At 34.4% G+C, this 13,364-nt stretch overlaps 4 protein-coding genes across 5 annotated transcripts in view; 2 read left to right on the forward strand and 2 right to left on the reverse strand.

Annotated features, from left to right (window-relative positions):
• Positions 1-284: 284 nt before the first annotated feature.
• LOC108976017 (BTB/POZ domain-containing protein 17) lies at positions 285-3,004 on the reverse strand. Its single transcript, XM_018944904.1, has 6 exons — positions 2,714-3,004; positions 2,326-2,646; positions 1,782-2,259; positions 1,500-1,703; positions 770-927; positions 285-697 (listed from the first exon to the last, which is right to left on the reverse strand). Exons 1-6 carry the CDS (start codon positions 2,831-2,833, stop codon positions 440-442), a joined length of 1,539 nt encoding a protein of 512 aa, XP_018800449.1. The 5' UTR covers positions 2,834-3,004; the 3' UTR covers positions 285-439.
• A 351-nt stretch (positions 3,005-3,355) lies between these two features.
• LOC108976018 (solute carrier family 25 member 40-like) lies at positions 3,356-5,441 on the forward strand. The gene is made up of 5 exons (XM_018944905.1): positions 3,356-3,722; positions 3,789-3,946; positions 4,035-4,538; positions 4,649-4,730; positions 4,789-5,441. Exons 1-5 carry the CDS (start codon positions 3,602-3,604, stop codon positions 5,025-5,027), a joined length of 1,104 nt encoding a protein of 367 aa, XP_018800450.1. The 5' UTR covers positions 3,356-3,601; the 3' UTR covers positions 5,028-5,441.
• A 378-nt stretch (positions 5,442-5,819) lies between these two features.
• On the forward strand, positions 5,820-6,724 carry LOC108976019 (coiled-coil domain-containing protein 86). Its single transcript, XM_018944906.1, has 2 exons — positions 5,820-6,136; positions 6,206-6,724. The coding sequence occupies exons 1-2, from the start codon at positions 5,904-5,906 to the stop codon at positions 6,495-6,497; spliced, it is 525 nt and encodes a 174-aa protein (XP_018800451.1). The 5' UTR covers positions 5,820-5,903; the 3' UTR covers positions 6,498-6,724.
• Positions 6,725-9,639: 2,915 nt separating this feature from the next.
• LOC108976021 (heat shock protein beta-6) overlaps positions 9,640-13,364 on the reverse strand; it is a 29,631-nt gene continuing 25,906 nt past the window's right edge. The window contains exon 5 of one of the 2 annotated variants that reach the window (XM_018944912.1): positions 9,640-10,051. In XM_018944912.1, the coding sequence (XP_018800457.1) occupies positions 9,857-10,051 (195 nt within the window). In that variant the 3' untranslated portion in view covers positions 9,640-9,856. The remainder of the gene's footprint in view (positions 10,052-13,364) is intronic. The other variant, XM_018944913.1, reaches the window with a different exon arrangement.

Genomic DNA, 13,364 nt, shown 5'->3' on the forward strand with positions numbered 1-13,364 from the left:
CATAAAAAAAAAAAAAAACTAAATGCATATAAAACAAACGGTAAACTAGAAAAACACTCGTATAAAGCTAAAGCTTGAGAGCGTTAAACCCGGAGCACACCTAGCTGACTTGCATAAAAGGAGGAGAAACAGTGCAAATATTGATTATTAGATTAGACAACCTTTTTCACAATTTACACAACTGTTTTCAATTTTTATTGTTGCTTAGCTCATCAAATGTTGCAAAAAATATACAAAAACGATTAATGCTCGCGTTAAATGAAAGAGGAAAACAAACATAATTATTTTTTTTCTTTTTTCAAATATAGTAAATACATATTTCCAATTTTAATTACGTTCAACTAAACCAACTAACCTATAATATATATGTTTATACAGCATAGTCACACACAGCGCACACAACGGTGTTTACATTCTTATAACTAAAGTGCTTTGCATTTCACTTAAAATCAAATGGCGGAGCATCACGGCACGTGTAAGGACCCATGGGCGCTATAATCACTTGTATTGACAAATTATTGCGCTCGGCACCAATTAGGTGGGGACTGAGCTTAATGGAAGACAACGCCAACTCATCGTAGGGTATTAGGTTGTCCACATTCAGCACGCGCACCTTATTCGAAAAATACTCGGTGCGTTCGTGTACGGTGAGAATATGATCGATTTTATTTTGTACACCAGTGATCAGTACGGCGACCTAAAGGCGTAGAAAAATGCAGCAGTTTACATGTATTCGTTACATTATGTTTGCATGTATGAGCAATATTACCTTGAAACGCTCCTCGTCAAGCTGTGGATATTTGCAGGTGACGCGCAGACGCACAGTTTTCAACGAAAACTCTGGTACATCTTCACCCCAAATAATTTTCGCTTTGTTGTATTTGACACCGCGCGGAAAGAATTCAATCTCCCAAGTTATGGTATGATCTAAAACAAATAGAAGACAGAAGTGGCTTTAGCAAGAAAAAACGTTAACTTCGGGTGCCTCGCCCATAACATAAAAGGTTATAAAAATTATTATTTTTCTTGATCGGTTGTTGCTATTGAAGAGACAGTAAGCAGTCCTAAAGTACTTTGGAGAATGCGTATTATCAGTCAGTTAGTATGGCAGCAATATGCTATAGTGGTCCGATCTAAGAAATTTGTTGAGAATTTATGGAGCTACAGTGGAACATAATCCATGTCGAATTTCGTAAATATATCTCGTCAAATGAAAGAGATTTCTATACACGGACTTTTATTTTGACTGGTGCTATAGTGGTCGAGGCGTACATGACGGACCCATTCCCACGACAGTCAAGTCTACGTAACCGGAGCGGGCTCGATAATTTTTTATCCGGTCAAGAACTGTCAATTCTGCCGCTACAACAACAACATCGCACATGAATCGTTTATATTTATATTTCATAGGGCCTCCAACGTTTCTTTCTTCGTGGCAAACTTAATATGTATACTCTGTTCAAGGTATAAAAACTAAAAAGAGACCAATAAATACACACCATCTTCAGTTTCGGCTATGTTGCGTTGCGAAAAGAAGCACGTCACATAATTCGTATATTTTTCGATTTGATCGAACTCTTTCACATGTATGCTCACGCTCCAGGTGTCATTGGAATATAGGCGCGGTGTAAATTGCAGCATGCCCTCAGGAGAATAACGCACCTCACGTACACGGTCTTCCTGACCCGATTGATAGCTCATACCTAGAAATACGCAGAATAAAACACATCAATCAAATATAACTGTAATTTGAGTATAATGTAAATAACAACTTCACTCGCCTATTGCCATGCGTTGAACAATATATTCTTTGTGATACTCTAGCAGTGGGAATAGTAGCAAATGCGCCAATTCACGCGGTGTCATCATTGCAAATCGTATATGCACCACCGTCTGCTCGACCAATTGCAAGAATGCCGTATTTTTCTCTTCCAACGTGAGCGTCTCATCATTGTCGTAGACTTCTTTGCGATGCAAAAGCCAACGTTGCAAAATGCTAAAAAGCTGGTACTCACTGGTGACCACAATATCATTCTGCTGCAGCAGCAGCACCATAATTGCCACATCCAATTCTACAAAGTCCTTTGATTCGCTTACCATTTCTAAATTCCATTTCAAAAATCGCTTCAATGTTTCGGTGAGTTCCTTATGGTAGGGACTGAAAGCAATTGTGTACTGCAGCCAAGAGACGAGGTAACCTTGTGTGGCTGCCTTAGCGATGTGCTTCATCATGTAATCAACACAAAGCTCTACAAGGTCCTGTAAAATATGATTAGTGTAAGTTGTGACTGACACATACAATGCATACTCACTCCCGTTACTCACCTTAACATTGTATTTGTCTGCTAAAGCAAGCATTGGCATCACCGTCTGTAGTGAAATTTTTATTTGGCCAACATACAAGTATTTTAAGAACTGTGGAAAAACAGCCGTACAACAGGGTTCCTCAACCAACTCGATAACATGCTTGCGACACTCATTCCATTGCGGATTCATGAGCATCACCTGAAACACTTCACTACTGGCGCAGAGTATAACACGATGTGCGGGATATTGCTCATTGCCCACAACCAAAATTATGTCGGACATCAACTGCTCGGCATATAAATTCGCTATCTTTTCCAAGACACTTTGCGAGTTGTTCATCTATAGTTACGGAAAAACAAATCAATTAAAAAACAGGTTCTTCAATTTCGTTATCACTTAAACATACAACGCTTGAATCCTGACTATGCTCTTCGCCATCCTCCATTTTTGTTGTTGTTGTGTTTCGTTTATGGTCTTTGCTATTTTTGTCTCCATCACCACCAAAATCTACAGAATCGTCCATCATGTTGGTGTCAAATCCAGAATTGTGTGCTTCCCCAGGCGTATTCACGAAACGTGCAAACGTTTCAGCCAAAGCCCCACACACCTTTTAAATGTTTATTTATTTTTTGATAATATATTTTTATCTATATAAATAAATTTTGTTGCATTGAAGTAATTTTGTAACAAAACCTTTCAATTTATCATTCAATATACAAAAGAAATTGTGAACGAAGGAAGAGCTAATGAAAACAAAACAAAATATAATCAGTGCTGCCATGTTCGAAATATTCCTATTGGAATTGTGTAGTAGAAACATTAAACATATTTACAGAATAAATATATAAATATCATGAGAACATAGCAAATTTATATAATTTATTTTTAACAATTATGCTCAATAACGATTAAATATTAATTGACAGTATAACATAAGACTTCTCTCAAAAATAGTTTGAATTATGTATAAAACTCTACACTGTTTTTGTGCAATGCATCACTACCAATTAGAATATTTCTTATCATCAAAATACTTTCAAGTAAATGTGTCAAAATGAATTGAGGTAGTTTTTCTCAAAAATTGTGAGCTAACTTTTGTTTTTTACGAATCTGTTGAAAAACTATATGGAAAGCAAATAAAACACCGAAATACAATTATAGTGTCGCGCACACTAATTAGCCCGAGGGACAGCGGCTATTATAACATTTGTATTTCATCATAATTTCAATTTTTTTGCGCCGGCTTGTCAGTGCCCTCCAATTGTGCGAAGTCAACGTGCGCGTGAATTTGAATATGAAGTCGGAAGTGGTGCATAAAAGAACAAATCTCCTATTAGAAGACCCCAAATTTCGCATACGACCTTTGCAGCAGGTAGTCTCTGCCTGCACAGGTGCACTTATTACAGCATGTTTTAGTAAGTATTTAAATCGTTTATTTAAACACAGATAAGTTGTTTGTTAATAATTTATAACTTTTGCAGTGACGCCATTAGACGTTGTGAAAACGCGCCTGCAAGCACAACAAACAGCTACAAATAAATGTTTCCTGTATTGCAATGGCCTAATGGATCACATATGTCCATGCGATCCGAATATGCCCAGTAATCTTAAACCGGAGAAACGTTTGAATGGCACAATTGTATGTAAAACGAAACGCATACACACATACGTACAATTGATTGCATTTATAACAACTATAATTAACATACTTATGTTTTTTCACATAGGATGCGTTTGTTAAAATTACACGACACGAAGGTGTTGGTTCGTTGTGGTCTGGTCTGAGTCCAACACTTGTGTCAGCGCTGCCATCCACAATTGTTTATTTCGTTGCCTATGAGCAGTTCAAACAACATGCGCTCGAATTCCACTACAAATATTTAGCCGAGGTGAAGGGCTCGCCACGCGGTCGAGAGATACCCTTCCATATACCAATGCTCAGTGGTGTGTCGGCGCGTGTTTGTGCAGTCACTTTTGTTAGTCCGTTGGAGCTGATTCGCACAAAAATGCAGTCACAAAAAATGAGCTACGGCGAAATTATCTCCACTGTGCGTGTGGTTATCAAAACGCAGGGTTTCTTCGGCTTGTTTCGTGGCCTGCCACCAACAATTCTGCGTGACGTGCCCTTCTCTGGCATATATTGGACTTGCTATGAGAATATTAAAAGTATGTTCGGTGTTCAGGAGCCAACATTTGGTTTTAGCTTTATGGCAGGTGCTATATCTGGCTCGGTAATTATTGCAACAATTAACTTGTTCAGTATTAGTTCTTGATAACGAAAACTCAATTATATCTTATCTATTTATTTTTGTACATTTTGTTTGCAAAACAATTATTGTAGTTGGCAGCAACCATTACAACACCATTCGATGTTGTGAAAACACATGAACAAATTGAATTTGGCGAAAAGGTTCTTTTCACAGGTAAGCAAATAAATTTAACATTTATTTAACAGTATTGATTTCTTTGGAAATTTTTTAGACAAACCAGCCACTAATGTATCCAATATGAAAGTAAGAGAGCGGTTGTGGTCAATTTATCGCTTAAATGGACTAAAAGGTTTATTTGCGGGTCTATGGCCGCGTTTGTTGAAAGTGGCGCCAGCTTGTGCCATAATGATTTCAACTTTTGAATATAGTAAAGCATTCTTTTATCACTATAATGTGGAGAAGCACAATGAGGCCTTGTTAATATCAAACCAAAAACAAAATGATGCTTGAAAGTTATTGAGACGTTGTGATAATATACTTAATTGCAAAAAAAACTGCAAAACTAAACAGAAATCGCTTCCAACCTAAACGTTGAATAATTACTTGTTTAGTCCTCGTGAAAAGAATTCTCAGGAGTGGGTGGCATAGAAATGAAGTGTAAATGTAATATCTGGTTTGATGTAGTTCTTAAAATTTGGCATTTTTGTTGTTCCTAACCACAATAATGATACCAACCGTTATAATGATAGTTAGCACAAGTTACCTAATTAACTTTGTATGTATTATACTTAATATGAATCGAAAGAGTTCAAAGAATATGTGTACATATGTAAATTTTTATAATATACGTGCAGTGTTCAATTGTATGTGAATAAAAATGCCTTTATGGTGTAAAGCAATAAATTCATAATTCCTGAGCCCAAATACAAATTTTTTGTTGTTGTAGCGGCAGTATTTTGCCGAGTTGAGTGCTTAGCCGATTAAAGAATCCAGGAGCGTTGCGGATACGTAGACTCGACTGTCATGGAATCGGAAGTGAAACTAATATCATTATTGAAAAATTTAAGTGTGAGAGTGCAAGTTCACAATTCACTAACTAACTTAACAGTGCTTTTAAATGTGTATATAATTGACACTCCAATAATTAAAATACTGATTCTGACGTGATTATTTAAAATAAATAATTTTCGATAAGTTTACTGTTTCGATAATTTGAATTTAAGTTTTTAATCGTTGTCTGGAACAAAAAAATGCAACCCTAAATGTTTTGTGGATCTTAATTTTATTGTCAAAATGGAACGAAGAACTGCCAAAGTTGATATCAAAATAAAAACACGTGTGGTCGCATTACATTTATTTCGAAAAATTGAATTTCAAATTAGCAACATGACCGAGGAAAATAAAGAATTGGCGATGGAAGAAATCGAACAAAAGACGGACACAAAGGTAGAAAATAAAGAAACCGGTGAAAATGTTGCTACAAATAAACCTACTTCTAAGGCAGCAAAAGCTAATAAACAACCGTCGACGAAGAAGCCAACAAAAAAGAAATCCACTGAAAACAATCCCATACGCGGTCTACCTAAGTCTGGGCGTCCATGGAAAACACCAAAGCAAAAGTAAGTTTTCAGGCGTAATTTACACAATTCGGAGAATAAATTAACGCAAATGAATACCGTTACCAACAGGTTCACAACAATTAAGAAGACGACAAAACGCTTATCATTCGAAAAGAAACAGGAGTTGCGCAATGAACTGCGGCACGTAAAGGAATTATCGAAGGAGATTAAAGAGCAACGTAAGGAAGCGGCCGTGCAAAAGAATCAAAGACGTGTGGAAAATGCTGAACGCCGGTTGGCCAATGAGCGGCGAGCTGAGGTCGTACAGATAATAAAGAATCCATCGAAATTGAAACGTTTGAAGAAGAAGCAAATGCGTATGATTGAGAAACGCGATGTTAGTCAGGTGAAAGCGGTGTAGTCTGGAGGGTAACCTAGTACGCGGCTCATAGCGGGAGGGTAGACTAAGTTTTGTAGTTACTATACTTATGTATATTTTTGTAAAAAGAAAATTACAAAATTATGTGTATTGAAAACAGATTACTTATATGGAATTGTTAAATTCAGAAGAATACTTCATTATTTAAACTCTGCTGGCTTTGGTCATTCAGTGTAGATTGTTAATAAAAAGATTTTCAATACGAAGAATTTTAATGGCATTTATTACTCCGTTAGCAAAAAAATGCGCATTTACTACAAATTTCACGGTCTGATATTTTCGTTGAATATTAAAAAACAAAGATTCTTTTGAAGGGATTTTAATGGATTTCATACATACACTTGCTATATAAAAATCCATTTTCAACTAATTTAGCAATATCTTTTTCACTTGTTTGAGCTAATATTGTATATGGTATCTTGAAGAACTTTTGCAACAATTGCGGCTCTTTGTAGTCAAAACCGGCACTATCTCTAAATTGTAATATTGATAAACTACATATATAATACTCAATTATTCAATTATCAGAAAAAGCAATTGTATTAAGCATTGATAACAAATCAAATACGGGATTCCCTGATTTTTACACCCATATGAGGATATATGATAATAAATACGCCAAAGAGGATGCCAGACATATTAAAATGATGACCTTTTAAATTAATTATATTATATTGTTGTTGTAGGGGCTACTCAAAACCTACACAGTAATAAAAATTCATATGAAATCTTATGAACGGTGACCTAAGAAACGAATCGTTGGTTGATCAAAGGGAAAAGGTTATTTTGCAAACTTATGTTAAGGTTATACAATGGAGGACGTTGTTATATGAGTTGACTTGGGGGTGCATTTGAAGCTGGAAAAGTTGAATTTGTTGGGAGCAATTTAGAAAAGAAATAATGTAATATTGAGAAGTAACCTAATGATGATTGCGATAGAAAGCAATGTACAACGACCGAGAGAGGGGGTTTGTCGCGGGTGTCTGCGGGTGATCAGATCAGAATGGGGCTCAAATTGCCTATTTGAGCTCCTATGAACCGTGGAAGTCCTGTATTGGCACATGGGGAAAGGACAAAGAAACGTTGTTGGCAACTGGCAAGGCGATCGGCCGACCTAAACTAGACCACACCAATATGGTCGTCTGGACGCCAGACCACCGAGACTCCGACCATCTGACACCTCTCTCCCTTTGATCTGACCCTTTCGAAACAGGACGTTTCTTGGGCCTTCCGATGATAACTTAGCTAATCCTGGCCATTATAACGGGGATTATGCATCCGTTAGAACAACAACAACGAAAACAAAAGAGTGTACGCTGCTTGATGAGTAGTGCGCTGTTTTGTGAGACTTGCGAATTAAAAAAAATCGACTTTTAAAAACATATTTCAGTAAATTGTCCAAAAAATCGGAGCTGATCCGGTAAAAACTTTGGGAGAAATTTGCATTTTTGTAAAATATTTGTTTTCAACTTTTCCGAAACGGCCGATAATTTTGGAATTTTCACACGACCTTCTTTATATAGCCATTTGTCAAGAAATAATCGAAGGAATATGATTTTTGACAATAATCTCGATTTATAGAACTTTTTTACAAAAAAATTTAAAAAAATTTACTATTCCTTCGATCACTACCTGTCTTCATCTATAATATCTTTTTTGTTTTAAAAATAATTTTATGTTATGCAGAAAAATAATTATAATAAACAAAGATTTTCTTAACGAACACACGTTTAAAGTTTATTTCACATTTATTTTTGATAAAGGATAGTATTTATTTATTTATTATTTTGTTTTGTTTGATTTAATGCTAATTTTAATACAGTATTTAAAATATTTCTCTCATTTATTATTATATTTATTATTTGCAGTGGATAATAAAGCACTTTTGTTTGGTGGAAATTGTAGTATTTATCCGTTAAAACGGATTCGTCACTTATACACATAACCTACAAATACGCGGAAATTATAGTGCATGCATTTGAAGAACGAAAAATGAAGAGGGAAATGAGTAGAAAGAAACTATAAGAAATTTTAATTCAAATATATAAAATTATACTGAAAAATTTTTCGGTTTAGGTCACGCCTACGATTTGATACAAAATTTACTCGGAAGTTGCTGAGAAGATTTGATTAGGATATTTAGGGCCGTTCTCTTAATATCTGGTTAGCAGCTATCTAAATTTCTTGTTAACTTAAGCAATACCGGAACGTAAATGATAGACAGCTGCGAAACAGACATTGAAAAATTACCCTTAAGGGACCATATATTTTTTGGGGCAGTAATCAAAGAGAAGAAATTTTTTTAAAATTATTTTATATGGATTGGTTCGATGAGGATTAGTTGTGTGAAAAATAAATTAAAAATTTTTTCCTTTTTGAAAAATATTTTTTTTTTTAATATTATTTTCCAAAAAAAATTACTAAATGTTCATGGGTGTTTGCAAAAATTGTTTTTAATAATACGTTTTGAGATTTTTTGTTTATTATTTGGAAATTTTTAGTTAAATTGTGTAATTTTTTTTCCAATTTTTACAATTTTTTTTTTTGAAAAATACTATTTTTTTAAATCAAAGGTTCATGGGTGTTTGCAACGATTTTTATATTTTTTATGTTTTAAATTCATTTAGTTTTTTTTTTATATGGGTACTTTTAGTTAAATTTTGTAATTTTTCAAAATTCCGACTTTTTTTTACTTTTACTTTCAAATTTTTACTTATTTTGAGCGTTTGTTTGGAAAAAAGAAATAAAAATCTTCACTTATTTCGTTTTTTTTTTTAAATTTAATTGTCGAATGTCTGCATAAATTTTGAAACAGATCGGAGGGGTGTCCTTGTAAATAAATAAAAAACTCAGCAAAAAAATAACTAAACAAAATAAAACTCAATAAACACATTTTGTTTCATAGTGTAATTTAATATCAATTTAAATACAAAAAAATGTTTGGTTTTTCATTTCATTTTTTTCCTTTTCAACATCCGTTTTAATACATTTTATAAGATCTTCAATACAAATTTTTGCGAATTCCCGCTCACTTGCGCAGAATCAAATAAACAAAGTCAAAATAACGTAAAAATTAGCGAAATAATTAATCATAAGGTAATTAATTAAAATTGTTTTTTTTTTCTTTCTTTTAAGTAGTTAAAATTAATGTCCAAAAAGAATAATTTGCGGCAGCAATTTTGCTGTTGTTGTTGTTGTTGTTGCATTTCACATTCGGACCGCTAATTGACAACTGTTGCATCCGCTTTGCTGCTATTTGTTGTTGTTATTGTTCTTATTTGCTTGCTGGCGGCAGTTGTTGCTAATAATTTCGTTGTTGTTGCTGTTGTTATTGGATTAATTTACTTATGTGCAATGGGAATCATGGTTTCGCCGGCGGTGATAGCGGGCAGTGGCGCCTCCACGGTCAAGACGCCATCCTTGCTGAGCGACGAGCGTATGGACTCGGGATTGACGCCCTTTGGCAAGAGGAACTCACGGTTGTACTCCCTGTAGACGCTCTTCGTGTCCGATTTCTCTTCGTGTTTGGCGTGCACCTGTGCAAAACAAGAAATAAAAACGAAACATTTTAATAAAGATTTCTATAAAAAGTCATGTGTGAAAGTTGCAGCATTAGAAGTGGCTTATGCGCCGTTTAATTGTTTTTGTTGTTTGTTTTGTCAATGTGTCTCTAGTGTGTCTTCTACTATGTTCGTTCACGATCTTTTGCAGAGGTTGTATTTTATGTGTCTCTCTGCATGACAGCGTGTGGGCCGGTGTCCGACCACATCTATGGCATATGATTCACTTGAATCTGAAATGTGCGGTTTGTCTATGCAGTCGTAGTCGTAGCTTGCATGTATGTATATATGTATGTATGTGTGTATATTGCTTTTCGCCTTCATAAGTTTGAACAAGCAGAATTTCAACACTCACTTCTGCCATGATTTAATGAAGTGAGGCGTCACAGCATCACAAAATGTGCCGTTACTTGCTTTTTAGTGCACGAAGAGGCGTTTTAGCAAATGCAATAACAACAACAAAAATGTTTTTAAATGCGAATGTGTGTTTTTAGGCGCTTAGCAAGGAAAATTGTTTATTGCCGGGTAAATGTAAAAATATAAGAAAGTTTTTTTTGTTTTCAGAATATTTTGATATAAAAATATTCAAAAAATTCATAAACAAATTTAAGATAAAGAAATAAAAACGTGAAATTAAATTAAATGTTGCGCTATAATTTAGTGAAAAAAAGTTTCGAACTTTTAGATTTTCAATTTATAAATCCATTTTTGGAATTAAAAAGTTAATTTAAAATATTTAATTTTCATATAAGAATATTTTTTAAATTTAATTATTAAAAATTTCAGTTTAAAAATAAAATTTTTAGTTCAAGATGTTTTGGATTAAAAATTGAAAACTTTATTTTTTAATTCAGTAATAAAAAAATCTCTGCTTAAATAAAAAATCGAGTCCTGCTACGCCATCAGGATTCTATTTTAAGGTAAATTTTACTACTAACGGTGCTTTATAGTGTTTGATTTTATTTTTGGAATCTCTCAGTTGCATTCTTCTGGAAAATGTATTTTTTGTACATTTAATTTAAATTTTCAGTCTATGTTGAATTTCTTACTATCTGCTGATGGGGTTTCATAGCACATTACCAAGCTTAAAGAACTGTTTAAAACTAGTGCTAATACCTGCTCTGTATTTGTATTTAAAACTGTCAAATCTATTGGCAGAAACATTTTTCACATTTTTGATTAAGGCGTTATGCAGCAAATGCAGGTTCCAAGAAGATGGAAAGGAAAAGATTCAGAAGAGCTCTTCAATTTTATGAAAACTGCATTATTTATACTTTTTGGTAAGTTATTTGACTCAGAGACTCTCTGGCGATCGAAAAGTTAGTCAGGGTTGTTAAGTCAGGGGTTGTGTCAGGGTCAGGTAAGTGGGAGACTATCTTCAACTGAAAACCTATTGTTAATTGTTAAAAAATGTTTTAAATATTCTTTACTGATGGGTCAACACTTGCTTGAGGGCTTTACTTTCAGGAGTTCTCTATCAACTCCAGTTTCAGACTTTTCAGACTTCCAAGCTCATTTTGCAGCCATTAAGGTAACAGTAGATTTACTGCTCCATCAGAGAAGTGACCGTCCACTCAGATAGCAGCGGCTCGGCACTCCCGTATCCTCTTGTTTTCTACTACTAGATAGCTGGGTTTCGCGGAAGCTTGACCAACGCTGGGTCACCATCGGTACATGGGCTGTCGCAAAAGCCTTTTGGTCCAAGATCGATTGCAAGAGAGCGTTGAAGAGTTGAAAGCTCTTGGTCGGATGAAAGTGGAGGTTAGACAAGCATCTTTACACACAGTTTATCCTTTTTTGTCGAAACGGCTGATATTGGACCACTGAACTAATCGATCAAAACCAAGTTCTTCTATGGACAACTTTTTTATTTGATCCCCGAACAAATTGTTCAGACTGTAGGAAAAAACCTTTTTATTTGATGGGATATCCGCAATCTCTGAACATACTGTTGAGGTTGAATAACTATATGTAGGATGCACATAGCTGTCATTCAAAGTGTTAGGTTTTCAGTTTTTCCAAGAGGTCTTATAGTTGTTTCTTCTGGTATTCCTACCCTCATATATTTCTCATTACAGTTTTTATTTTTTAATCTTATCAAAAATATCCACACTCATATGTGAATATGTGTATAAAAATGTACATGGGCATACATACATATATGTATGTGTAAATAATTATGTATAAAGATTATTATGGGAAATAAGTTTACAAAAAGGTTGCTGATACATTCAAATAAATTTATCGAATTTGTTAAATGTAAATATTTGCTAAAATTGTATGTATTTAAATGCCGTATTTTATTAGCTTAATTTTACAGATAAACTCCTGTGAAATATCATCTGTTCACAGCATGAATTCGTATGCTTGTAGTTGCCATACCTACACTTGCGCATATATATATACGTATGTATTTTTCATTCTATATGCATAACCGTAAAATGAATTTCTGTGATGACATGCAAAACCGAGACTTTGTTATTTTCAAAGTATTTGTTTTTATTCTTTCACGCAGCAATTGAGGTGTGAAATGCTGTTGCCTAATGGCTACCGCTGGCCATTAGCAGATTAAAGGTGCTCAAGTCGATATCTGCTTATACATACACATATATTTATATATGGATGTATGGTATACACATGTACATAGGTATATACGAGTATTTAAACAAAATATGTGCGTAGAAATGACAGAAAATTTGCAAATCCAAAAAAAAAAGATTAAAATAAAATAAAAATCAAGGAAACAGACAATAAACAACAAGCTGAAGTGAAAAATGCCGTCATGAGAGGAGGATAAAATGGATTGGGTACACAAATAAATTTCAAATATTTCGAGAAAAATCTTGAAAATGCCTAACGATCGCATGCTGTTGCCGCCACTGATCGGCTGACTTATTTGCAACACAAACAATTCGACGTTTGTATATATGTATGTATGTGTGTGTTTGGTTTCGACATAACGGCGACATGGCCGTGAGTCATTTTCCAAAAATATATTCTCGAACACAGGCATTCGAATGAGACTACAGCCAGCGAGCAAGAAGAAAATATTGAAAAACATATGGGATTTGCTAGAAATTAGTACGAGAATGGCTGTGCATGTGTATAGCTTAGCGATAGGTAAAGTGGAGACGAAAAAAGCAGATGTGAATGCACCCCAACATACATACATTTAAAAAATATGTTTTTGACGAACTGTCAGTAGCGAGGCTTTGATGATGGCCTTAAAAATGTGTAAAAATACGAAAAATATTCGAAAATAGCACATAAAATTTACATACATTTTTTG

This window comes from Bactrocera latifrons, unplaced genomic scaffold, assembly GCF_001853355.1.
Source record: "Bactrocera latifrons isolate USDA-ARS-PBARC rearing strain unplaced genomic scaffold, ASM185335v1 scaffold_71, whole genome shotgun sequence".
Classification (NCBI taxonomy): Eukaryota; Metazoa; Arthropoda; class Insecta; order Diptera; family Tephritidae; genus Bactrocera; species Bactrocera latifrons.